At 39.3% G+C, this 27224-nt stretch overlaps 3 protein-coding genes across 3 annotated transcripts; 2 read left to right on the forward strand and 1 right to left on the reverse strand.

The window, feature by feature from the left end:
• The first annotated feature begins 633 nt into the window (after window positions 1-633).
• Window positions 634-12979, forward strand: LOC135491545 (bone morphogenetic protein 1-like). The gene is made up of 18 exons (XM_064777520.1): window positions 634-759; window positions 2088-2239; window positions 3400-3499; window positions 4056-4173; window positions 4392-4523; window positions 4994-5135; window positions 6316-6439; window positions 6766-6879; window positions 7221-7448; window positions 7683-7814; window positions 8076-8177; window positions 8446-8599; window positions 8814-8938; window positions 9250-9393; window positions 9717-9907; window positions 10031-10184; window positions 10382-10645; window positions 11017-12979. Exons 1-18 carry the CDS (start codon window positions 663-665, stop codon window positions 12060-12062), a joined length of 3519 nt encoding a protein of 1172 aa, XP_064633590.1. The 5' UTR covers window positions 634-662; the 3' UTR covers window positions 12063-12979.
• Window positions 12980-13091: 112 nt separating this feature from the next.
• On the reverse strand, window positions 13092-21689 carry LOC135491554 (probable flavin-containing monoamine oxidase A). Its single transcript, XM_064777530.1, has 12 exons — window positions 21498-21689; window positions 21240-21327; window positions 20885-21062; window positions 20563-20677; window positions 19342-19499; window positions 18848-18937; window positions 18427-18514; window positions 18081-18181; window positions 16629-16808; window positions 16284-16471; window positions 15851-15938; window positions 13092-15770 (listed from the first exon to the last, which is right to left on the reverse strand). Exons 1-12 carry the CDS (start codon window positions 21616-21618, stop codon window positions 15579-15581), a joined length of 1587 nt encoding a protein of 528 aa, XP_064633600.1. The 5' UTR covers window positions 21619-21689; the 3' UTR covers window positions 13092-15578.
• Window positions 21690-21761: 72 nt separating this feature from the next.
• On the forward strand, window positions 21762-26342 carry LOC135491565 (DPY30 domain-containing protein 1-like). The gene is made up of 5 exons (XM_064777541.1): window positions 21762-21840; window positions 22538-22691; window positions 23292-23414; window positions 23893-24009; window positions 25144-26342. The coding sequence occupies exons 2-5, from the start codon at window positions 22539-22541 to the stop codon at window positions 25315-25317; spliced, it is 567 nt and encodes a 188-aa protein (XP_064633611.1). The 5' UTR covers window positions 21762-21840; window position 22538; the 3' UTR covers window positions 25318-26342.
• Window positions 26343-27224: the final 882 nt, after the last annotated feature.

The raw sequence follows: 27224 nt of genomic DNA on the forward strand, positions 1-27224 counted from the left end.
AATATGTCTTTGTACAGTTAGAATGGCTCTGACGATCTGTGTCTTATGGTCGTATTAAATGTGATGGTGCATTATCTTACGTTGTCTCTGGAGACAAAACAAGTTGGCAATCCCGTGCGTCATCGCGCACAAACCTATGAATGATACATTGCTGTTTGTGTGGAATAGGCTTAGATCATCAGATATCAGTAGCTTGGGCAATCTTGTCGAATCCAATACTATCGGCTTGTGAAATCCTGCAAACAACCTGATGACAAACCATTGAGCTTTGGGGTGTATACGGGCCAATCGTCAACTAAAGCAAGAAAGAAATGATCTTCCCCGCAGTTCCCTGTGATTGGTCATTGGTCTCTATAGCCATCAATCATGATGTGCTTTCCCTGCCCGTGCCTCGGGGAAAAACATTTTAAAGGGAGGATATCGGGGCTTGCGAGTTGGGGGTACCATATAATATGGCCAGCGAGACAGTAATCAATCACTGGGCCCTATGCCTTCACAACTCCCTACGCCTCCAGAAAGATCCGAAAAAAATCGTCTGCTAAGCGGCAGCGTCGTCTGCTTGATCGACTGAATTACGGTTGTGCCTGCGCCGTTTGAAGGGATATTAGATTCGTCAATAAGAGCAGCGTGACAGATGAGCGTGAGAAGAGGCCGCGAGCAAAATGCAGCAGAACATCATCATCTTAGTTCACATTTATGCGATCTTACTGCTAATAGGATGTACTGAAGTTAGAGACCACAGGAGCAGAGATTTAGAAGGTAGGAACGCTCGCATTTTTGTTATAATTTTAACAGTTTTGTAACGTTTGCCGCCTCTGATCTTTTCCTTAAATAGTAGGCTCTCATGACTAACTAACTACTGGACTAACGGGTACATTTTATAATCTCGGGATGGTGATCATCTTGACCAACAAGGTCTTTGAATCTTCTCATTTTCAGAATAAGCTGATGTCGTGTTTTAAAACATTGGTTAGCCTGGATTGGCTTGGGGAATTTTCCAATGATATTCCAGTGGGTTGTCAGGCTATGATTGCCAGATTCTTCCTAATGGTCTTTTTAGTTCCTAATGCTTTCCATTTGTAAATTGTGGTGTTTCAATGTTAACTCAGTGAACGTTCCAGTGTTAACAAGTGTAGTTCCAATGTTATCAGTGGAGTTCCAGTGGTAACCAGTAGAGTTTCAGAGATAACCAGTGGTAACAATTGGAGTTCCAGTGGTAACCAGTAGAATTTCAATGATAACCAGTGGTAATAATTGGAGTTGAAGTAGATAACCAGAGATAACCAATGGTGCTCCAGTGGTAACTGTTGGAGGTTCCAGTTGTAACCTGTGATGGTCCTGGCATAACTGGAGCACTCCAACAGTAGAGATTGAGAAGTCCATGGTCAGAATCATGAAAGGGTTAAAGGAAGATAATAACTGATAAGATTAGATCTTGATTGTGTCATCCTGGAAGTCAAGATGACCTGATGATATCTCCTCCTTGACACACTTCGTTGATCAGGGTCATGTTGAAGATTTTTAGAAATTTCTCCAAAGATTTCTGAAAATTCGCAGAAATTTTTTGACTAAGACCCTGTTTAATACACATAAAAATATCAAATGTTAGTAAACCACAGAGAATTTACCTTTTTTTCAAGAGGAAATAGCACTTTTCAATGTTGTGCATACACTTTTACCTAGCAGACTGCTGGAAACCAATGTTCCGCACCTAAACAGTTATAAGGAATTAGTTTAATTGAAAAAGTGTAATGAATACGTTGAAAATGTAAAAAGGTTTCCTCATGAATCTGTTCAATTCTATCAAACTGGGGCAGAGTTCAGGGCCATGGCGATGTCAGAGTAATTTGGTATTTTAGAAGAGGTTCTAGCTGTGGTACTCTAAATATATATTCACTTTCTTATATATTTCTGGTGACTATGGTTATCAAATGTTTGGTTTAGATGTAGGACCTGCCTTAACATGCTTATATCTATGTGTGAAACATTATGTATATGATTTTGATGCATTTCTCTGATATCCAAAGACGACAACAGAAAAATGACAACACCAAGGTACTCTTTAAACCAAAACGTGTTGTTTTCAGATGCATTGCCGATAGCAGACATGAAGTTTACTGTGGAGGATCATCATCATTTCTACCCTGACGAACCTCCACCACCACCGGGGCCATCTTTGTTACACAATGAGTTGAATATGGAGGAGGAGGGCTTTATTCCAATATTAGAACAAGTGCGCGTAAGTTGTGGCACAAACAAATTTCATCAAGGATGAAGACGATTATTCTAAGTTATCAGTCTCTTAGTCGGTCCATCTATCAATCCCACTAGCTTTTTTTACATCCATCCACATTGTGGACCTATCAAAACTAGCTACCTCTCTCCTCTCGAGATACTTCAGCTGAGCACCAGACGCTTGGACCTCTTGTTATTCCTTCATGTCTGTGTTCAAAAACCATCCTTGCCCTTCAACATTGATGCAATGGCAGCATGTACGATGATCAGTTTTTGGGAGATGTCTTACATTTCTCTTTCATAAATAAGCAATGCAAAATTATAATTTTTTAAAGGGTTACAATATTGTGGTAGGTTCTACTGCAGATCATCGCCACATTACCAGATATCACACGCAGCCCTGGACACATTGTGTTAATAACCAATAGCATCATACACAGTACTTTGTCTCGGCTATGTAACGGACATGGCATACAGCGTCCGGATATAGCCGTAACGCTAAGATGGCTAGCCCTGGGAGCTGACAATCAATAATCGCCTTCTGTGTGAAGTGAGCTTGTGGCGTCAGAGAAATGTAAAGGAACAATACCCTCATCAGATATCACGCTTTTGGTGATGGTGGTATATAGAGGTAGCTCTTACATCATTCATTCATTGGTTTATTAAGGGTGGTTTCTCTGGACAGGACCAGTCAGGAAAAAAAATTGGCTCATTCTAAAATCACGCAGAAGGCACAATAGCCTCATTAGACATCACACTTGTTATGATGGTATATCATATGAAATATGTATCACTTAATTAGTTGACCTTTAGAAATATCTTTCCATGGACACAAATAAATGAATTAGGAAAGCACCTCGCCAGTGAGAAAATGCCAACGACCTGAAACATTGAAGCCTAGGTCAGGTCAGGTTGGGTCGAGTTGAGTTGAGTTTGTTTTTGAACATCTCCTTATAACTTCAAAAGGTAAAGAGGATAGTATGGCCTCCCAAAACAGCCCTGAAGGCATTAACTAGACGTATTCCAATGCGATATGTGAAGGAGTCATGATCAGGGATGAAAGTCTTTATGATTCAAATTGAGAGCAAAACTATCTCCTCAACTTGCGTCATCAAACTTTCCTTATTTCTCATCATCATCATTTCTTCTCTTTTCCTTTTGCAGGAAATAAAAGTGAGACGTTTAAAGCGAGCAGTGACAGCTCTGAAACACCGATTATGGCCAAATGCAACTGTGCCTTATATCATGAACTCTAATACAACAGGTCAGTCCATTTGGCAATCATTGTTGTTTTTTGTGTATTAATTATCAATTTGCAAAGTTTATAAGGATATTCAGTTGGGTATGGGGTAATGGTTACTAGTGAATCCCTAGGCAAATCAGAGAGTATAGTTTGATAGTTTGCAGAATTAAACTTATGGCAAAGGACGTCACAGTTGGTTATCTAATGGACATGTAACTGGATTATGCATTCTAAAAGCCGCAGTTAGAGGATACGTGTATCAATGATCGTAATGGAAGATGAGTCTTGTTTTGATCACATCGGTCCTTGGTGTCGCAACTAGAGACAGCAAGGTTTTACAAATACATCAAGTCCATGGCGAATGTTGGACCCCTAGGTTTAAGTTTGATGGCAAATGCCCAACTCATTTAACTATAATGCCTTTCTGTAGGTCCTTTTAACTAATCGAGACCGTCGGGGGTAGACATCAGCTCCTGCTTATAATCCCCCTTCAACTAGTGATGGCCTACAATAATTCATACTGATCTTTTCTTAATGTGTTTATTATAAACTTGACATCCAATATTTCCACTTTCAGACTCAGTCAAAATCAACATCTATGCAGCAATGGCACACTGGGAGGAGCACACGTGTATCAAGTTTGTACCGAGGACCACGGAGAAAGATTATATAGAGTTCGCCCCTGGCAGATGTGGGTAAGGAGTAAATCAAGTACAGGGAAAAATCCACCATGCAAGTTTTTAAAACATGGGAGGCTCTATGGCAACACAACATAATGGAAGGTCGCTTGCAAATATATTTTCCAAACAACTATGTTTCATTGTCATTTTAAAAGACTTTTCTCCAAATAGGTATTCATGTAGTTTCTGGTTCCTGTTTCTTCTTTTTTGAATGTCTCATCATATTGTTTCAGGTGTTGTTCATATGTTGGTCGTCAAACCGACCAAGGACGCCAATTTGTGAATATCTCTGAAAACTGTGGAGTGTTTGGAGTGATTGTTCATGAGCTAGGACATACAATCGGATTCTGGCATGAACACAGCAGGCAAGTGAGAGTACAGTGTCAGTATCTTAAACTGAGGCACTGATTTTCAGTAGGGTGTGCCTCAGATTTCAGAATGAAGTCAAAACTCAGAAAAATTGATGTCACATCTTTGTCACAAATACCCTTGAGACAGTCAATGTCACATAGCAGTGGCTGTAGATTTGTTGTTATCCTGTTGATTTCTCATCATGTCAGGCAAGATTGAATACAGGGTTTTTCTCGACTATAGGCTTGACTGAAGCATGTGGTGATTTCTGGCAGTTTCTGACTTATTTTCAGTATTAAATAAAGACACCTGTTAGTCTTTCTTCTTGATATAGATTTGATAGCTGCCTTCAGTACTGGATTGGTGTTAGTCAGGATATAGCGTGGCGTTTTAGGCGGGATTATACTTTGGGGTACCATACAATAACCACTTATGGCCCATTTGGATTTCCAAGCTATTAAAATAGTCTAACATTTCATTGCAGACCGGACAGGGATAAATACATCCGCATAATTGTGGAAAATATTAAGCCAGGTCGGATGGAGAATTTTTATAAGAAATCTGATATGGATATTGACTCACTGGGGCAGCCATATGATTACAACTCAATAATGCATTATAGGAAGGTAAGGGTTAATAAGTTTATTAGAAACTCAGCTTTTTGGCAAATTATTCATTTAAAAAAATACATACCATGTGCCACTAAGTGCAATTAAGAGTTTTTCAGTCCCTTGGTATTATGGAACACAACTTTGCATACCACTCTGTGCAAATGAACGTTTTTTTCAATCCTTTGGCAAAAAAGTCATGAAATGCAAGTTATGGCATCATATAAACTCGGAGCCATAAACACAACTAAGTCTCTAAGTTGATGCTCATCTGATTTCGTGACAGTGAGGATAGCATGTATTCCATCTCCTCTGTGACATGATAATGCCACTTCATCTTCAAGTTAACGAGGAGATTTATCACATTTTGACAGATGCAAATGTCAGGAAAGCCACCAAGGCTGCTGTGCAATCTATGTAACAACTGATATGCCTTCCATTTGAAGTCTGCTTGACCATCAGGGTTGAGTCCAAGTGTATAGGGTTTGTTCTGCAGAACATTTCCCTCATGGATACTGTTGCAACAACTGCTGCTGGAGCCGGGTTAAGGGCTCTAGATATACCCCAATTAACCACTATTGATCGGCAATGGGTAATCAAGAGCTCTTGTTTAAGGCGCCACCAGCCATCCATCGATATTTCGTCTCCATTATCTGAAGTATCTTCAGTACATATCAATCTTCGCGTATGTCAATCAAAACTGAGTATCTTACATTATAAGTCTATAGTCACTCATCGTTTGTGAGGATCGAAAATGAGTACATAGAACGCATTTGGGTAGAATTGATGTTGGATACGTGTCGTACGAACAATACTAGCGTGTAGATTGTAGTATGGGTTCAATGAGTACACAATCTTCTTGAGCTATGGAGCTGATTAGCCCCTGAGGAGAAGTGATACTCTATCTAGCTCTCCCATTGTTCTAGTGACGTTAACGAAGCCAGGTAATTATGTATGCATACAAGTTCAAAGTTACCATGGAGATTGAGTTTCTCCGCATGTAGTTTGTTTTGATACCAACAACAAGTTCTAAGTGCTAAACTGATCATCTTTCAAAACAATATTTCAAATATTGTATATGATGTAGGAGTATTGAAAACCTGAATCTAAGGATGCCCAAACATATATTCTGTAATTTTTTTCAAATAGTTCAAGTCTTTGCGAGATTGATCATTTTCGGTAACATTTTTCTTTTTAGACCACCTTCACCAGCAATGGAAGGAACACCATGGAACCAGTTGTCGAGCGTGTCTACATCGGCCAGAGAGTCAGTCTGAGTAAAGGGGATATCGTTCAGGCCAACCTGCTTTATAACTGCCCGAGTAAGCTTCTTGTTATGAATCTTATGCATTGAAGACCACTGGTTCATTCACTCAAAAAATTTAGTTTAAGATATTCCAGTTAAAGTGTAGTGGACGTCAACAGGACACTCTCTCTAATGCAGTATTAGAGACACTGATTTTGATCCCAAAGTGGTTATTTGCATTCTCCTGTTTGATATTCCCTCAAACATTTGCCATTGCCTCTGTAATAAGGACACCTCTCTGTCAAGGACAGCATTTGTCAATCCAAATGTTGTCCCTTAACAGAGAGGTTGAAATCCTTTGCCAATGCCATACAGGAGTTAATGTGTTGTTTTTCTCTTCAGAACCCAACTGCAATATTGAATTTCATGAGAGCAAAGGCAACTTCTCCTCTCCCAATTACCCCATGTATTATTACAAGGAGCACACATGTACATGGGTTGTCCACACACCGAAAGGTCAGCACATCCTTTGTCATCTTTTCCATTACCTTCTTTACACTTAACCATTATTCGCTACCTTATATTAAAATTGCAAAACATTACTTCCTGAGCGATCAGGTTCAAGAGTCAAGCTTAAAGGGGAACATTAGGCAGAATTCAAGGGTCAAATTCAGATGTCAGATGGGAGAGACCTCTATAGGTTAGTTTGTGTAACCTAATCTGACCAACGCAGCTTCTACATATAGACTCCCTTTAATATTGCATCTAAGAACGGGATTTTGTTGGCAAGATAGGAAATTGGCAGCGACTACATCTATTGGGAACTTTGTGATTTTATTTCTTATACTTTGTTCCAGGTCATTCCGTCAAACTGAACTTCCAAGACTTCCAGCTGGAAAAGTCCGATAACTGTACATTTGATTTTATCGAGCTGCGACTGGGTACGAGCAAGAAGGGCAAGCCTCTAGGTCGACTGTGTGGAGTGGGCCAACCAGGGATCATCAAGGCCTGGGACAGCATGTGGATACATTTCTCTAGCGATTCTTCCATCATGCTCAAGGGGTTCAAGGCTTCCTTTGAAATAGGTAAAGAACGTGGTGTGTCCATTTTTTGTTAAGCCATTTGCAATCCTGTTTATGGATTATCAATCGAGGTATCCATGGCAGTGGCGGACTTAGGAGTTTACTCAAACTTTGTGGTGTCCTCTTTTTGAGTTTAAAATCTGATCTGCAAAAAGGCTCACTTTTCAGGACAAGCGAAAACAGGTGTTCATACAGTACTTGTGTGTTGCATCGTAAACCTTTTTCATTTTTCTGCAGCACCAGACGACATCAACCTTGGTGATCCACTGATGATGGCAGATGATTTCGAACCAGAAGGTAGCGGCAGTGGAGCAGGGTATACCAAGGCGAGCTTTGACCCTAAAAGTCACAAGTTTGAATACGAAACAGGTAGGTTGGATGAAGGACAAAATATTTTTGGATTCCACAACCTAAAGTACTTTGCATTTCAAAGTCTAGTATTTATTTCATGAATACCTTTTGACAATGTTTCCTCAACAATTATCTCAAGAAATGGCGGAAATATGGGTTTTATCAATTTAAACCGTCAAAAGAGTTAATTGTGCCAATGAACTTACCACCATGAAATGCGCTTTCTACTTGTATTTATCACAAAATTGTTTTGAGTTTGTTGGAAATTTTGTTTTTCAGATTGTCATCAAACACTCAGGTCACAACATGGTACTATTGAGTCTCCACTTGCTCTGGCAATGTCTCCCTCAGCCGTGGAGTGCAGGTGGACCATTTCAGCGGGTAAGTGGAAGTCAGCTGTAACTTTTAAAGGGGTACGCCATTCACAATTACTGGGGGCTCAGGAAAGTAGAAATGGAGTTATACACAATGCCGTAGTGCATTAATCATGCATGCTAATTAGCTGAAACTTGGTATCTATAGTACATGTATTTGTGTATCTGTCTTAACAATGACAATGCTGAAATATATATTTGAGCGTCAGGCTTGTGAAATTGCTATTTACGTATGCATGAAGCATCAATTAAGTCGTATTCCCTAATCATTCCAGGACCAGAAGCCAGTGCCATCTATCTGAAGATAGATCACAGTTACAGTCGCGTTGAAGGAGAATCGTGTGTTGGAATCATTCGAAAGAGAACGAAATACAGGAAGAAGTTTAACACACCAGATGTGTTTGATGGGCAAGGTGTTAATTTAGAAAGGTAAATCTCACAAATAAAGACTTTATTCAGTTGAAAGTCAAATTGAGAATTGCGATGAGCCATAGAGATGTTAAAAGTGGGTTACTGGTTGGTTAATTCAAGTTGTGTCCAATGGTCTATTTAAAGATTTGTCACATAATCTTGATAGAATGAACTTCCATCCAAATTCTGACGGAGACTGAGAATTAAGTGTTCACTTTCATATTTTCTTCAGCTACGAGCCTCATCCATATGACTGTGGCGCCCCCAATGGTGATAAGATACAACTAAACACAACCGAGGCTGTCATCATGTGGTCTTCCAAGTATCATTATGGATTCAAGCTCAGTTATGTCATAGGTGAGATTAGCTGTCACTCCAATTAAAAAGCAATTAAGACAATGTACATCAATCATGCTTAACATTCATTCCTAATTGCCTGCATGTACTATCAAAACTTTATGAGGGCTAGTCTTTTTCAGTTCTTAGTTCTATCAATTAAATTTATATGAAGAATCAACAGAACATAATTCTAAGAGATGGAGGAAATAGCTATTTGTGCGAGTCTGATATCCAACTTGCCTGTTAAAAACATTGAGTGATGCTTGAATTAGTCCCTGTGACCAGCCGGTCTTTGGTTCTGTTTCTACTGTATGTTTTCTTGTAGGCAGATTACAATGAGTGCCGCATGAACCAGTCTCTGTGTGACCACAAGTGTGTCAACACAATCACAGGGTACCGATGTGTCTGCCAGTCAGGCAATAGACCAGATAAAGACCAGATAAAGTGTCTGCCGAAAAGGATAGAATATGCTGGTTAGTAGGATAAAGGTTTTTAAAATAGATGTAGTACAGTACATGTGAGCCGACAAACCTTTGGATCCAATTACAGATGCTTTAATCTCAGGCCAAAGGATCAGAAGCAGCTTCAGAATCTTAGATTTAGAGTTGGCTGTCAGTTGCCATCACATACATATACAGTTTCCTATGCATGTCCTTTGACAAGGCACTTAAAGCTGTCAAGTCCCATCAAATAAGAGCGATTTGATTAATACTGGCCAGGACGATTTTTCCATACACCTGAAAATCACTTTGACATGAGAAGTTGTATTGAATCGAATTTTACTTTTGGTTTTCAGATAAATGTCGCTCGACACTGCGGGACATCCGTGGTAAGATCCACCTTGAAAACACACAGTTTGAAGAGTGTGGATTTGAGATCAATCTACCGGCACACTACAGGATATTTCTGACTTTCTCACAGTTCAATATCCCATACACAGAGAACTGTACCAAACACTTCATGATGGTCTATTCTGGTAGCGAACATGTGAGTACCAAATTGGCAAATTTCTCTCAAAACAGTACATTTTGACACTTCTTCTTTGAGTTTTTGACAGTTGAGCTTTTACAAAATTCTTATTTCAATTGATTTAATGTTGTTCATTTTCAGAATACCAAAGGTCGCTACTGTGGTACAGAAAGCCCCGGAGTACTGACAACACCAAACGGCTACATCGGGATCAGAATTCACGTGGACTTGCAGGATATACCACACATGCCCTACTTCACAGCAAGTTATATAGCTCACCAGACGTACGACAAAGGTAGGTCCGAGCTGCTTTGATAAGGTGCCCGTTTCCAGGCATGATATGTGCCGATTTTGGCAATTTGGTCAGTAGACTCAGCACCCCTGAAGAGACATAAGAGAATTGAAAGTTCCTTGTTAGTACGTCACATCAAATGCAGAAGGGGTTTAAATATTTTCGTAAGTACATGTACAATGGACCAGTTATCTTTTCAGAGGCCTGTTTCCACCGTCTTCGGGGTGGAGGGAACTTCACATCGCCAAAGTTCCCCTCAAAATACCACTCTCATACTCTCTGCATCTGGAAGCTGACCGTGCATGGTGACCACGTGGTGAGGTTACACTTTAACGTGCTGGATGTTGAGCGTACAAAGTTGTGCCATTACGATTACGTGGAGGTACGCGACGGAAGGAGGCGGACATCCCCGTTCATTGGACGATTCTGTGGGAAGGAGATTCCAGAAGACGTCTTGTCAACAGGTATGTATCTTTGGCAATCACAAGTGCATGTGATGCAAGCAAATAGATTGGCATCTCGTTTTCCACTGGTGCATCATTTGGCATTGACCTTATTGGCATACATTGTAAGCATCCAAGAGGAAAGAGGCATGTGCACAATGCAGCAGTTGTTATTTTATCAGGATGAAGATGGCAATTTATGCCGTAGATTAAAACATGAAAGTTGGATAACCTGACTAGGACCACATAGCTTTGTTTGACATAGAGATATCAATGATATCTTATTTAGTGTTTATCACCAAGAGGAAGAAGAAAAAGAAGAAGATGAAGAGAACTTGTTTATTATATTAAAAGGTCTTTGGTTAATTCTCCCATTCATTAAACTCTTTCAGGCAAACATATGTGGGTGATGTTTATCAGTGATGGATCACATTCTGGACGTGGATTCTCAGCTGAATTCATGCCGCATAAACTCAATACCACTAGCAAGACCAATCCCGATGCTACAAGTCACCATGGCAACCACCGAAATCCAAAGAAAGAGTCGCAGGAGGATGCAAATAATTGGCATCTCAAAACAAATAGGTACGAGATGAGTACACAGGAGACATCTACGGAGGAGTCAGAGGTAACTGAGCAGACACCAGTTACCACGGTGACAGAGCCAGTTACCATGGTAACAGAGGCAGCAGAAGTCACAGTCACTGACTCAAAGAAGGAGGGAAGGAGAAGAAGAAACAGAGTGTCAAAGGGGTCAACTAGAAAAGTTACTACGGTATCTAATGAAGATGTTACCATAGCAACAGGGAGTCCTGGGGACATTGTGACGACAGAAAGTGTTGGAGATTTAGTGGAAGTGAAAGAAACTGTTAGAGACACCAGCCATGGTTTGCAGACTAACAGTGATTTGACAGTAGGGATAGAAATGGCTGAAGACACTGTAGATGAGACTGAAAATGCACACACAACAGACTTTGAACTTTTAGAGGACAGACCTCAGTCTCAAAAGAAGGCTAACCATATAGCCGGTTCTGAGAATGTAGGGGAGCATGTATTAAGCACGCAATCAACAGGTACTATTCAGGGTCAGATTAGGAAGGAATCGACAGTTGAAGATGTTTCGTCAGGAGATGGTTCATATCATGTGAATGTTAAAGCAGGGTTTACTAATACTCCAAGTCCTGATTTTGTTAAGTTGATTTCTAGCAGGTCCAGAGATTCGAGTCGTGTTCCGGATCGTGATGTGGTAAAGAAGAAGAAGGCTTCAAAGGGAAAGGGTAAAAAGAGGAGGAAGGGTCGAAGGCGGGGTAAGGCCACGGGTCCTAAGGTTAAAGAGGTGAGAGAGAGGCGTAGAGAAGGTTCTGGTACTGGAGGTGACAGGGCACACAAAGAAAATGATATTGACCAAGATACAAATGGTGCTTCGAGTGAGATTTGAAAGGTTGGAGTTGGATGAGCAACGGTGCAAAATTGAATGTGTAGCTTGAGTTATCTAATATTTATCATGTTTGTAGGGCATTATAAATATGCAACAGGAACGGGTAAAGAAATTATTTAATAAGAAAGTGCTTTTGCTGACCACATTTCTCTTTTCCTCACCCGTGGTGACTACTAACAGTGTAACCCTTTAAAACTACGTAATAGTGTAGGTTTTTGCATCAGCATGGTCAGATAGTCTTCTGACTAGGAGCAGGATTGTCAACTTCTCTCATTTATTTTACGGAAGAATTTCAGTCCTAGGATAGCAAATTCATGTACTCTATAGGCCTATCATATAATGGACTTTCTGACGATGTGTATTTACTTGTACACTATAATGTTAGAACAACTTTTTAGTTAGAACAACTTTTTTACTTTTGTACAATCACACATTTTCTTGATGTTGTTGCAATGTTCAAAACAGACTTTATGGTAACTGTCATGTGTTAATCAGGGGGCTGAATTAGATTAGATGTATATCGAACACACTAAGACCAATTCTAGTCTTCGCACCAAATATTTGACAAGCCATTGCGTTGTAGCGGTGGTGTACATGTATATGCACTCCAAAACACTTAACTTTTAATATAAGCACATGTGTTGATATATGCACTTATAGAGTTTATGACGTTTTAAGAATTGAGAATAACAGAGATGATCAAACTGAATAAAATCAGAAGAAAAAGCATACTGGTGTCTGATGCTCTGCAGTGGACCAATATTTGTTGTCTTTCGGCTGTTTAATATGGCAATTTATGGCAAAGAGAGTTTAAAGTACGATTCACACCCAATTTTAGAAAGAAACAAGCCAAGTGAATAAATTTTGGATGAACCTTGCACTATATATGTCTCTGTGTATCCCTTGTATGAATAAATGTGCACATATGAGATATATCATTCTTTTTCAACTCATTTCGTCGACTTGTGCTGATATTTGTTTGTCAAAGCAGAAGAAACCTCCGAAGGTGCTATTGCCTTGACAATATCATCATCCTCATCACTACTGGCGTCGTAACCCCATTGGATGAGGTGAAGCAGTTTCTTTGTCCTTGTCTAAATTATTGGAGTACCACTCTTCCACCTGAACAAATGGCAAGCTCATTTGAGCGACACAGCGTACTCATGTACACAGATTTTCTTGAACCATCCTTGGCCCCCCCCCCTGTAATACACACAAATTAACAATAGCTCCTCATGGCAAGATGCAAACTACAATATAAACACACAAAGTATTCTCTTAACATGCTTTTATTAATTTCTTATGCTCTTGCATACTTATGATTCTGAACCGACTCCGCAAAACAATTAAACTTGAACGGCACATAAAACTGGCCACCTCTTAAAACTTCACAGAGGAGAAGGGCCGAGTTTCTGACAGCCCGTGTAACCTTATTGCTTTCTCCATATTTCAGTGTTTGTATATCATATTTCAGTGTTTGTATATCATATTTCAGTGTTTGTATATCATATTTCAGTGTTTCTATACAAAAGACAACTGGAGAGACCATGACTTTCCAGGAGGGGGAAACACAGGAAAACGTGTCCATCTGTCTTTTAGCATTCCCAAACAATGAGGGGAACACTCAAAAAACAGAAATATATTACACTGGGCCAGCACTAATCAATAGTTACAGAGTTTGTGGCACAAATACATCATAAAATGGCACAGACATGTACACTAATTGAATAAAAATCACAATGTGCTTTAAGTAGTTTTCATACTCCAATTACAGTAGAACCTCTCTATTAAGGACACCCTCGGGACTGACAAGTGCTGTCCTCAATAGAGAGGTGTCCTGATTAGAGAGATTAAATTGAATGGAAACAACCAATTTGGGACCAAACCTAGTGTCCTTAATTGAGAGGTTGTCCTTAATAGAGAGGTGTCCGCTAAGGGAGGTTCCACTGTATACATTTCTGTGGCGTTTCTGTATCAAACATGACCAATAATCTAATAAGCCAAATCTTGAATTGCATAGAATGGATAATCTCAAAGTGAAAAAGTGTAATCTCCAAGTGAAAAGCAGTTCTTTAACCATTTGTTGTGGGTGACATGTAGGATGACGTGCATAACACGTCATGTACTAAACAATTATTCATGGGGTGCAACCTCTCTAGTTTGATCCAGATACTACAGATGTTGACACTCTTGAAATTATTTGCACAATCGGATAAATGTCGACACTGCTTAGCACTGGATGCTGCTGGCCGAAAATGGCCTTTTCAGAGAAAGGGTTAATAAAGTTTCATAGTTATTTTGCTCTGAAGGCTAATTTAAACCATCTCATTCTAAGAAGCAGCAAAATGTTTTTTCAGTCTATAACTACAAGCTAGGACGTTTATGCATAGACTTCTATCAAATCATTCAGCAGCAAATTTATAACCCAACTATCTAAATTATTAAAATTTATTAAATCTATAAATATGGTGCATAAAATACTGGGTGTTTCAAAAAGAGGAGAGTAAGAGTTGCAATTTCTGATTTTTGTATGATTTAGAAAATTTTAACTCCACTCTTCGGAAACACACTGTACAAACATATCTACAAATGAGCATATTAAAATATGATTGCCACAACGCCACGAATAATGAAATGATTACAGAAGAGAAAGCTGTTTTTTTCCTCCCCTCAACCTTTAGATCTACAGGATCATGAAATAGAGCGTTAAAGCTGACTTATTTTGATTATCAACATAAACATTTGCCTCCAGATATACACTTGAGTATCTAGACCTATTATCTGTGTCATCTTTAAAAATATCTTCGAACAAATTCCATTCGATAGGAATTGAAATGTCTACTTCAGTGTAAATTCTAGTTTTGATCACATTTCCATTGTCTATCTCATCAAAACTATCACTCAAGTGTAAAATGAATTTTCTTTAGAAATTCTTAAACCAATTCACAGATATCAAAGAAACTTTTTGAGAAAGAGTTGCAGGATGGAATTCTGATTATCACAAGATGTACCGAACTTAAGTATAACAAACAAAAATATCACAATCAATCTCTTTCGTCTCATGGGTTTGAGCATGTCCCCCCAAGACATTCCAATAAAATCTAAAGTACCCAAATAGGTAGAAACATCTGCAGGTTATCATCAAATAATAAAATGTAGTGTCATGACATCAGTCAACTCAATACATTTACAAAACGTCATGATCTTAGACTAGAAGTTCATGACATCTGTTTTGATATCATGTTCGCATCCACAAGCATCATACAACCTTAAGAGAGGCTGGTATGTTGAAAAGACACGATGTAAGTTGCAAACTTCAAGCAAAATAAGGTGTTCTTTTTGGGCCAAACATTTGCTAACCAGAAATCCGCTCACCACAATTACTCACTGTGGCTAGACTAGAATGAGCAGCGCAGTTGCGAGCTACTCAATTTTCAGTTGAAATTAGATTGCTGATAGCACCATAGGGTTCAAGAGGAGACACTCAAACCCATTAAACAATTATTGCTCAACTTCTTAATTGGAAGAATTAAGAAGCGATTTCTTAACAGCATATACTACCACAATTAAAGTACCGAGTCCCAGCGTCCACTTAATCAGCGACCTCTTTCTCTGAGAATTTGGAGTCGTCTTTGGACATTTTGGAGCGTAAGCTGTAATCTTGATATCTTCAGCAGTCAGCGTCTGTGGCCGTAGATGGTATAAAACCTGAAAGAGATATAATTCATATTAATCAAGTGTACTAGCCGTGACCTATCCCTCCTCCTCCCGACCATAAAGCATCCTACCTCATTAGCAGCCCTAATTCCTGATTGGACGGCACCATTGATGAATCCACACCAAACCGTGGCAGACTCCGTACCAGCAAAATGCACCCTGCAGCAGAAAATATCAGTTGATGTACAATTCCAAACAAGATTATAACTAACAGTGCAATACTGAAGTTGATGCACAGGAGTTTGCTATAAAATCTTTTCTCTCTCTTTCACCTGCTAGTGCTATATGTCTTGTACATCTATATTTCAACAAGACGTAACTTTAACCAGTCGGTGCTATTGAATACTTCACAGCATCTTCAAAAAAGACCAGAAGTTAATGAAAACAAACATCAAGTTCTTATCCAGACTGCTTTTCTACTACACCCAGGTTATAAATACAGTCCAACATGTCCAAGTAAGGAAATCATTGGCACAGCCAGGCATAACGACAAGAAAATCCTACCGTTGAAATGGCTCCCTGAGACCACTAGCAAAGCAAGTCATAGCACCAGGCATCACCGTACTGACGGGACATCCTCCATTATATGGTTCTTCAGCCCAATTTTTCTCTCTATAGAAGATGCAGTCCATGGCTTCCGCACCCAAACATTCGGCTAGGTTGTTTAGGACAGCTTTTTTTCTCACTTCAAACTGAAAAAAAAGACAAGTTGAACACCTTTGCTACATGTTGAATTAGGTGTAAATGTATAGCCCACATCATTCAGTGACATTTACCCATGAAGCCAACAATAATCACAAACACTTTATAACTCTACATTATATAAGTTATACATGTAACTACACCTACCGGTTCTTTAGACCATTCAATTCCCTGTTTCGCTCCAATAAATGAAACTAAGGCAGGATTTTGATTGATGGTCGTTGCATCGAACACAACACACAGGGGACCAGAAGTGCAGCCAGCTACGATAGATTTGCCGCCATTTGTAACAACCTCTCCTGATAATCCAGCATCTCGCCAAAATGCCTGCAGATAAGAAGATGAAATGGCCAGGGCCATTGTGCTCACCTCATGTGGAGGAAAGATGGATAAAGAGCATGGTATTGTGTCATGTAGTGTTAGGTTTGATGTAGGTCCAAGCAATTACAATTTCCCCAAAATGGCCAATTTACAGTACATTCGACCTCTGTGACCTTGAAAAGTAGGTCAAATCAAAGAAGACCCTGGTGACACATTGAATGGTTGTTAGAATTAGATGTACCTATGATATAAAATTGGTGCCAATCGGGCAAGTCATTACTAGGAATAATGGCATTTTGAAGAATTTAGGATTTGGCCCCCTCCCTCCCTGGAGGCCAAACGGCAAATCAGATCGCACCAAACTTCAGTACCTGAGATCACCTGACCAAGGGGTACATGTGTACTAATTTGTGATCAATAGTCATTGCAGTTAAGAAACGTGCCATAGTTACGGCCTGATGGCGAATTTACGCCATTTGACCTCTGTGACCTTGACAAGAAGGTCAAATTAAAAACCTGTGTGACATATACTGTATGGTGGTTAGATGTACCCATGATATAAAATTGGTGGCAATCGGGCAAGAAGTTAAGGAATAATCACATTTTTAAGGTTTTTGGATTTTGCCCCCTGGTGGTCAAGTGGTGAATCATATTGGACCAAACTTCGGTCCCTGAGATCACCTGACTAAGGGGTAAATGTGAACCAAATTTGGTATCAATAGTCATTGCAGTTTAGAAACGTGCCATCGTTACATCCTAACGGCCAATTTACACCATTTGACCTCTGTGACCTTGAAAAGGAGGTCAAATCAAAAACCCGGAGGATATATGATGCACCTTTGCTAGAAGTACCTACCATATTTTTTTCAAAATTTCCCGACTACTATTAAGGGAGATATTGCATATTTTCACTTTTAACGTTTGGCCCCCTGGTGGCCAAACCATGAAACGAATCGGACCGAAACTTGGTCTCCAAGGTGTCATTACATAAGGGTACATGTGTACCAAGTTTCAACTCAATAGCTCTAACAGTTACGAAACGTGCCCTGCTAACGGACGACGGACGACGACGACGACGACGACGACGGACGACGGACGCCACGGTATGGGATAAGCTCACCTCTGCTAAGAGGTGAGCTAAAAATGAGGTGAAATGCTCCAAATTTTGAAATTAACGACAGCCCTAAGAAGTTTTTATCCGAAACCTTTCTTGCACCTTTTCCCATTTTTACTCTACTAGGGAATAGACTAAGCCCAAAATTCTGCATTCAAACTCACCTTTTTGTAAGTGACGATGACTTTGATGAGATACCCAACAGGCATGTGCTGATATATCTCACTCTTGGCTGCCGGCAAAGCTGGCTCATACTGGATGTTACCTACAAGACAAAGTGACATGCTGTGAGTATGAGATGTCACCACATCAGATCTCAGTTTGGACAAAATCATAAATTTACCAAAAAAATTGCCAAAAGGATGATGTCATCTGATGTTAAACTTATAAGTTGCTGGTTTTTCATTTGAAGTTCTTCACAAATTCAAGAGGACAGTGTTTTGTTTATTTCGAACATACTTGAAAAGAATCTCTCGATAAAAATAATTTTTCATCCGATTATGTCCTTACCAGCCATATTTGGCGGTGTCGCCACTATCACCCGCTTACATCTGAAGCGTCTGCCTCCCATTGTTTCTACACGCACAGCCTCACTACCCTGAAATCAAGCCCATTATTCAGGTTATCTGATGAAATAAGTAAAGATTTACGTCCCCTCTGAGATGTAAACCAAGGTTCCTTACACCTAGCCAGGGCAACAAAAGACCCTATCCAAGTGACAAACATTAGAAGCTTGCCATGGAGTCTCAATAAGGAAGGGGACTGTTGATAAATCTATGTGGATGGTGCGGTGAGCCAAGCACATTTTCAGACACAATACAGAGTTTACTATGGCAATACCAACAGCTTTGCCTATCAACAGTAAGCTCACAAGTGCCGCAGACATCCAAATCTGTTGAAAACATGTGCCGCATAGGAATGAGAACTATACCTGTGTTATGTTCTTGACTGGCTGGCCTAACAAAACATTCTTTGGTCCAATTTTCTCCACCAATTTATGAGAGACCTGTTGAGCACCACCCTGAAGAAAAGGAATACAACATATAACTAGGTGGTATATTAAAACAAACACCTTTAAATGACATCAGATATCAAGCTGGTCAAAATCATGCCAAAAAAACCGACCTTAGGACAGATTTTTGGTCGAAAGACAGTTGTTGGGCACAAATCGGATAAGATCACAGTGTTTGCAATTTGCTGCTTCTGCATTTATACGGGACACTGTCACTGGATCTATGATGAAATCCCCATCAATGGATCTACCACGAGCAATCATAGATAAATATAGATTTGCCCATGATTGAATATATGATGGGATCCGAGCATAAAACATGGTTTGTAATAATCATTAAAGATTCATCCATTGGCCAATTTAATGATTCTGTACACTTTTGCCTGTGAAATTTTCATCAAGTTATTGCTTACTTTGATTTTATATTCTTGTCCAGAATTTTCCTCCGATTCGATGACAGCCTGCAGACCCCCGGCAGCATGGCAGTAGTGCAGGAAGTACAGGAAAGACATGTCTTTAGGCAGCCGACCAAATATACATGTTAAGGCCGAGTCTATGGCATCACGAGCACCTTTAAAACAGAATATTTCAAACAGATTTAGATGACACCTAGGACAAGTGGTGCTCATCACGGAGTTGAGCTTCAACAGAAATGCACAGCCCTATGCTGCTAGCATAATAACCAAAGTGCATTTAAAAAGTGCGCTTTATAAATGTGCTATTTTTGTTATTATTATCAGAGTGTAGTGAATTTTCATAGACACACTTCAACAAACTATGCCATTAACACAAAGCTCAAATATGTTTCATTGTATTCCACCCCAAATGAGGGAAATTGGTTCAAACACAGACAAAGAAAGACGCAAAATCAAAATCAAAAGGGTCAAAATAATGAAGCTTCGAGATGCCATATACCAAACACCACAACCATCTTGCAATCTCAGTGGTAATTGCAAGTAAAATTTTGTTATTTGAAAATGTCATGCAAAGAAAAAACTCAGATTCAATTACAATATGTAAAACTGACATACCCATCAACCATATAAGAGAATAGACTTAATACCACAGACCAGTTTCAATAAACTTAACATGTTACCTGTTAAACTATCATTCAATGCCTGAAATATTCAAATCATCATACTGAGGAGAAATTGTACACCTCATCACATTAGGTATCAAATGTCCTTTAAAAAACAATACATTGGAATCTCCCATAGCAGACACCGCTCAAATAAGGACACCCTCACTCTAGTTTTGGTCCCAAATTGGTTATTTCCAGTCAATTTTACCTCTCTTAACAGGACATCACTCTATCAAGGACAGCATTTGACACGCCTGAGGGTGTCCTTTCGAGGTGTTATATTGGTCTGCACACTCTCCACAAGTTCTGTATCAGCATCAGTACTAAGGTATAAGGGGGTAGAAATCGAATATTCTTTCACAACAAAACTTTTCATAAATGATGTTAATTGATTTTCATTTCTGTTAGTTAAACAAGATGCACTTGACGCACTCAGGCATGTCTATTATCCTGAAAGAGGGGGAAAGGACTTCTACTAGTGCCAATTCTTGACTACCCAAATTGATAGCCTATCAGAGTGAAGTGACCTTGGTGTGCATGTCAACTATCATACCTTGAGTCCATAGGTGTTTTCTGGCAAATGTTTCACCTGTCATTCCATCCCATTCTTCAGCATGTGGGCATTCTGATGGATTGTCGACAGGAACCATTAGACACATCTTCTCGACCTAGAAAATATTCATAACAATTGATGATTTATTGAACCAATCTGTTTGACAGTTAATGTCCTTGACCCAAGTCATGGAGAATCAAAATTGAACACTTTACTATCATTTTATCAGTATTACTGGCATCGCATTGTTTTTTGCCGGAGGTGTGGAGTCAACTATAGGCTACTGACCACCCCTTCTACTTTGTTTGGACACACTTCTTACCTTGCTTGAAAAGAAAAACAGGTCAATGAGGGAAAGGAATGATAGGCCAGGCAAACCATTCTTGTAGTATCGAATCTGATTGTTCTGTCCAAGCTGCATACACTTCGCACCTGTTGTGAACTGCTTATATCTTTCGATCCCAAGTTCCTCCAGGAGGGATGTGATGTGAGGTTGGCATCTAAAAAAAGATTAATAATTTCAAGTTTGAATTCAAAGTCGACAACATTTTATGATAATTCCAAAGCGCTTGTGTTCTATTCTAAAAGCTTTCTGTCTTGTCATATCATAGGAAGCGAACACTGACAAAGAATATTGACCATCACAGTTGACAAATGTTGGTATACTTCATACTTACGATCCTACCCACTGTCCACCGAGATCAAAGTCATCTTCACCTTTGGCTGCTGGTATCTTCACAGTCAGTGTTCTGCCTCCAACTCGATCTGCAATTTAAAACAATATCAAGCCAATGGATCAGTGTTCACTTTTAGTCAGATGCATTGATCCACCACCCCCACATGGTAGGCCTACCAATGCTACAATGTCATAATCATGCATGAATGATGTGCCTGTACTGTGGCTGGCCACTCAAAGTCAAAGTCAAGATGTATACCTTTTGCTTCTAAAACTACAACACGGATGCTATGATCTTTTTTCCACAGCTGATAACCAGCGGTAAGTCCTGCAACACCAGCACCAATGATTACAACATCAACTTCGTCATCGACACTCATTTTGAGGTAGAAATTTGGTAAAACTTGTAAAAATCTTGATCATTTTTTTCTGTTCAGCTGACAGGGGAATACCTTCCGGTCCCGAGTGGAAGTGACGTCATAGACGGGAACCCATAATGGTGAGGTTTCCTAGCAACCCATAATGCAAATCCGCTTTTGTGGAGAGCTTTTTCCTAGCAGGTACACCTTTATTTATCCCTAAAATCCACGATTAAACTGCTGGTAAGCCGATTTTAAAGTCTAGTTTGATTCTTTAACTGTTGTGTATTGGATTATAATGACTGATTACGATCACGACCAGGAAAAGTGCCAAATAACTGGTTGTAAAGTTTATAGGTACCGTATAGGCCTACTTTTTTTGCAGTCGTTTATGCATGCTGCTGTGCATGTATTTATTCATGCATGCATTATATGCAATACATCAACATCGTATATACCCTGGGCCCTTGACCTTGCATGCATGCTATCATTCTTTCATCAAGAATCACATTTCCTGCATACCAGTGCATGGATGAGTGGTTAACCAGGCCCATAACTGTCTCGATTCTCGTCATAAATAAGCGTAGGCCTATACCGAGCTCAGCTTATCAAATATCAATAATAATAATATCATGCTGTTACTGACTCTAAGACTTAGAGTCACCAGTGACGGCAGTGTCTGCCATGCAAGTGGCGGTGACACTGTCGCACAAATGCTGTCTGCCTGCCGTGGCGCTGCTGCTGCAATGGCATGATTTGGCTGTAGAACTTTCAGGCCTGGCGAGCTGTGAGTGTGACATCCAATGTATTTGTAAGACGTGACAATATCATTACAACTTCATAATGATCTTCTTCAGGATTTAAGGCAATATTCAAGTTGTATGAAAATGCCTATTTATCAGTTAAGCAAGGGTTTAACTACAGCCACTTTCCTTTTCAGCATGATGATGGATTCAAAGTATCTGGAGCAACAAGTTGGTGTTCCATTATCAAAGTGCCTGGCTGAGGTGATTCAGCATCGTCCTATAGATCCGATTGAGTTCATGGCGAACTGGTTGAAAACATACAGACAAAATGTTTTATTTGCTGAAAAGGTATATTTGGTCTTTTTTTTCTTAGTTTTGAACACTACAAATTGTATCCTTAAACTCAAGATGAACCTTTGGGGGGGGGGGGGGTTACTCTAGTCTAAGGATGAAGCCAGGATGAAGAACTTAGACTTGCCTGATGGAAGTTCCATTGGAAGATATTGCAGTGGCTCTTCTTGAAGTGAAGGTCTTCACAGTATGAAATAACATTGCCAATCCTTCATTGACCACTACCATGTAGAATATCAACACTAGGACCATGAATATCATCAATTGTCTTTTTGTTTATGTTTGTAAAATCTTTCTTTTATTGAGAAACCTACATGTATGGATACTCACAGGATAGTGTGAGAATTGAGCAGGTTTGCACTGAATCACAGTCCTTGTTTGATGAAGTATTTCAAAGGATCATGATTGGTGTATTATATCAGTTTGTTTAAGGTAAATTGTTACAATTATATAATAAGACAAGTACAATTATAGCTCCTACAATGTTAAAAAGAGCATGTATAGTACACATCAGTGCACACTGAGGCAAAATTGTACTGTTGCTATAATTGTACCACCTTCCCTTATAATACTCACTTAACTGTGCTTAACTTTCAGATGGAAGTTGAAGCGGCACAGTTAGCAAAAGAACATGAAGACTACGCTCGCGAGATGGTAATGCAGGAAAAGAGACGAGCAGAGGTTGAGCAGCTCAGAAAGGAGGAAGAGGAAAAACAAAAGGTTTTATATAAATATCATCTGTTTGGAATTTGTGACCCGCTCTACCAAAACTAGGCGCTTGTCGCATCTGAACTTGACAGGTTGATACGGACTTGTTGTTCATTTCCCTATTGTAGACCTTTTGTGAAATGTGACCAAATCAGTTTGTAACAGATTTCACAAAAGGTCTACAATAGGGAAATGAACAACAAGTCCGTATCAACCTGTCAAGTTCAGATACGACAAGCGTCTAGTTTTGGTAGAGCGAGTCACATTTATTCTTGATTTAAAAACAAATTTTTACTCTTTGCAAATATTGATTTCATTAAGTGCTGGTGGTTGGTCAACACATCACACCACGGTGCTGAAGTCTTCAAAGGAGTAGTGCCAAGTATGTTTACATTAGTTGATGTAACCCTAACCCAGAATGAACTGAAGTAATATTAATAAACAAACTACTGTGCACTCACTCAAGTCAAGCATTGTCTCTTTTTTGTAGGCTCTAGAAGCACAACTTGCTGCCCAGAAAATGAAACAGGATTCTAACTTGTCTGCTCCTAATTTACCGCCACTGCCAGAAGGAGAGGAGCCAAGTCAAGATGAAACCGCTAGAGAGGTACATAAAAATTTTCAAGCAACCTTTACTTTAAGAAACCAATAAGCTTTATGTAATAAAATTACAAATGAACAAAAAAATGAAAGATTTTGAGAATTTTTTTCTGTGATGTCTGTCGGACATCACTCTCATGAGGTCAATAACAACCACACTCTCAACTTGAAAAAAAGTTATGGAGTGTGATAGCGCCTTTCATTGCAATGTCCAGGTTATAGTATCCCCGGTGACTCGGCATGGATACTACAATCTTGGCGTTGGGATTGGAGGGTCGAATCGATGAATGTTCCATTGAAGTTTGAGCCTCCCTCATATCTCATTTTGTGATGAAACTCTGCATGTCTGTATCTTTGATTCTAGCTTGGATACATATTATCCACCAGGAAATAGGTAATTGCGTGACTGAACTCATTATATTGCACGGATAGTGTAATTTTTGTTAGGGTGTAAACTTTGGTGAGAATAAGTCCTCCTTATTTTTAGAATATTGTCTGTTAGATTTCATTTTTTCCGCAATGTTTTTTGTTAGCATATTTAAAAAAATGCTTTTTGGGGTAATCTCTGGGTCTCAAAAAAAGACCATTCTCTTTTAGAATGATAAAGTCTATCTTTTGTTTTATTTTCATGTCGATATTCTCAAGTTTTCCCTCTTGTTTACATACTGTATCCCATGTTTCTGTCATAACATTTGTTACCTGCTGTCGTAAGTATCAGAAGTGATTGTTTAATCATAGAGTCGTCACCTCTATTGAAAGACAAGCCAGATTTGGCTTTTGAGACACTTTTAGTCCCAAACCCTTGTCCCTAAATGCCAAGCACCAGATACCACAACCCCCCCGTCCAGTTAGGGAAGAGGCATATTCAGTTGGAGTTGGTGTCCCCATTTAATTAAAAAAAAGAACTGAAAGAGACAAGATGCTTTCACAGGCTCATCAATTTACAATGAGGAAAAATGTAAGTCGTCGGTAAGCATTATTAAATCACATATCGATCAATTGAACAGCTCAGTTGATCAGATGATGGCAAAGGGGCAAATATTTTGATGCTGCGTTGTCATTATATGAAGCCAGAATTCAGTAAACTTTTGCCAAGATGGGCACCCATTAGTGTCACCAAGTCCAGTGTTCTGTTTTCCAGGAGAGCGCGCCAGTGGAAAATGGCGAAGCTGCACCAGCTGGAGAGCCTGAGGCTCAGGAACAAGCCCTTTATTTCCACGAGAGTGCACCAGTCGAAAATGCCAAGGCTGCACCAGCAGAACCGGAGCCAGAGGCTCAGGACCAAGAAGAGGAGGCAGAAGAGGAGGAGTCATAGTTATCATTCTTCATTGATCAGATGTAAAAAAAGGGAATAACTCGCCTGTGCACAGATGGCATGAAATTGAATTGTTCTTCGAAATTGTCTAGTACTCACACAGTCATTTAGTGCCTTGGGCCACTCTTTCTTTGCCCTTGGTTGTATCAAGTGTAACATAGATCTATAAACCTTGGTTGTAAATCAAAGATGTATGCCTCTGGATTATGTTGAAACTAATAAGAACCACCAGAAACTTGTGTGCTGCATACATTATACTGGTTAGTGTAGATTTGAAAAGAACAGTCATTCAGAATCAAAATGTAGATTTTATACTGAGTTACTTTTTAGTCAATAAAAAAACTAGGGATAACCTCACATTACTATTCTAAGTCATTTTGTCTTATTTTCACAATCTCAACAGATTTGTCATGCATTCAGCAGTATACCATGGCATTCTCATCACAAACTGATTTGTCAATCACTGATTCAGTCATTCAATTATATGATGGCAGTGTCACTCTTGTTAGGAATATGCTTGTGAATTCTTTGTTTGATTATGATACAGTTATGTGTTTTACCAAATTTGAATAAAGACTAGTCTTTGATAATTCTTGATTTAACTCATTACCATTGAATGTACATGTATTATGATGTATTACCAGTTACTGTCCAAGTTTTATTCATATCTGTCCAAGCTTTGTGCAAGTTTTGTTTATTTGTTCAGCCGTCTATTTTTGTGTTCAATTTATTTCTTTTCATCCTAATTTTGACAACATCTTATGGCTAGTGGTAGAAAACACCTTTTAGGGGACAGGACAGAGCTGTGTTAATTGTCCGTTAATTTCAAATCACATAGGAGTAAGGCTATATTCTATTCCTACTGTCTTTGAGAGCCCAAGAAACATATAAAACCAATACTGTTAATGAAAACATTCCTACTTTCCAATCTTTCATTCTGGTTTGAATAAAATTAGAGGTTGTGTTACTTAGCATTTGATGATATTCAAGTGTTCATGTCAACTTTGTGAAATATATTTATTTATAGAAAATTATTGACTTGTTTGTTTTCGTTGACATAATTTGTCGTTCTCAAATTGAGTGAGGTAAAGTGGCTTGCTCAAGATTTTCTAATTTCCATGTTGCACACCCTTCTGCTGACTAAGCTTTGACACAATTGTCTGATGTCTCAACTTGTTTGATTTCAAACTTGTTGGAACTTGTTCCCATCTGTGCTTCAATCCCCTGAGCAGGTTTTTTGGGGTCCATTTCCGTGTGACACATTCCTTGGGTCAGACTTGGTTGTGATACTAGACATGCCCTGCTGTGTCCAACAGACAACGATTCATGTTTGGTTCTGAGCACACTTAAACATCCCTTGTGTCTGCACTAGATTCTTACGGTAACATTCTGAAATGGGTCATTTGGTTCAACTGATTTATCCTAAATCATCGAGGCTGCACAGGTTGTGACATTATGAAGACTTGTCCTTATTGAAAGTGTCTGAGCTGTCCTGCATGCCCTGATTGCTAAACTGGTATATAAGGTATCTCTTTGTGTCAAGAGTAGTTCTAGCGAATTCCGGCTCGAACTGCTGTTAAAAGTAATGTCTGAACTGGTTGTGACTTGACTGTCACTAAACCCTGTTGTCTGGGCAATGGATGAGTTTGAGACAGTTTCTTTGAACTGGCTGTCTGCTGTAATCTAGTTGATACACGGGAAATGCTGTGAAATCGTCCAGAAGCCGTCTAGAGATGATAGTATGTGAAACAGGCAGGAAAGACAGGTTACCCATCCAAAATTATGCTTATACGTCGCCGATAAGAAGTATTTGATGTTAAAGGTAGAGCAAGTAGAAGGGGGCATGAATGGAGAGGGAGGCGTATAAGAAAAAGAACGATCATATAAACGTGTAACAAGCGATTCAG

This window comes from Lineus longissimus, chromosome 1 (genome assembly GCF_910592395.1).
Source record: "Lineus longissimus chromosome 1, tnLinLong1.2, whole genome shotgun sequence".
In the NCBI taxonomy this organism is placed as follows: domain Eukaryota; kingdom Metazoa; phylum Nemertea; class Pilidiophora; order Heteronemertea; family Lineidae; genus Lineus; species Lineus longissimus.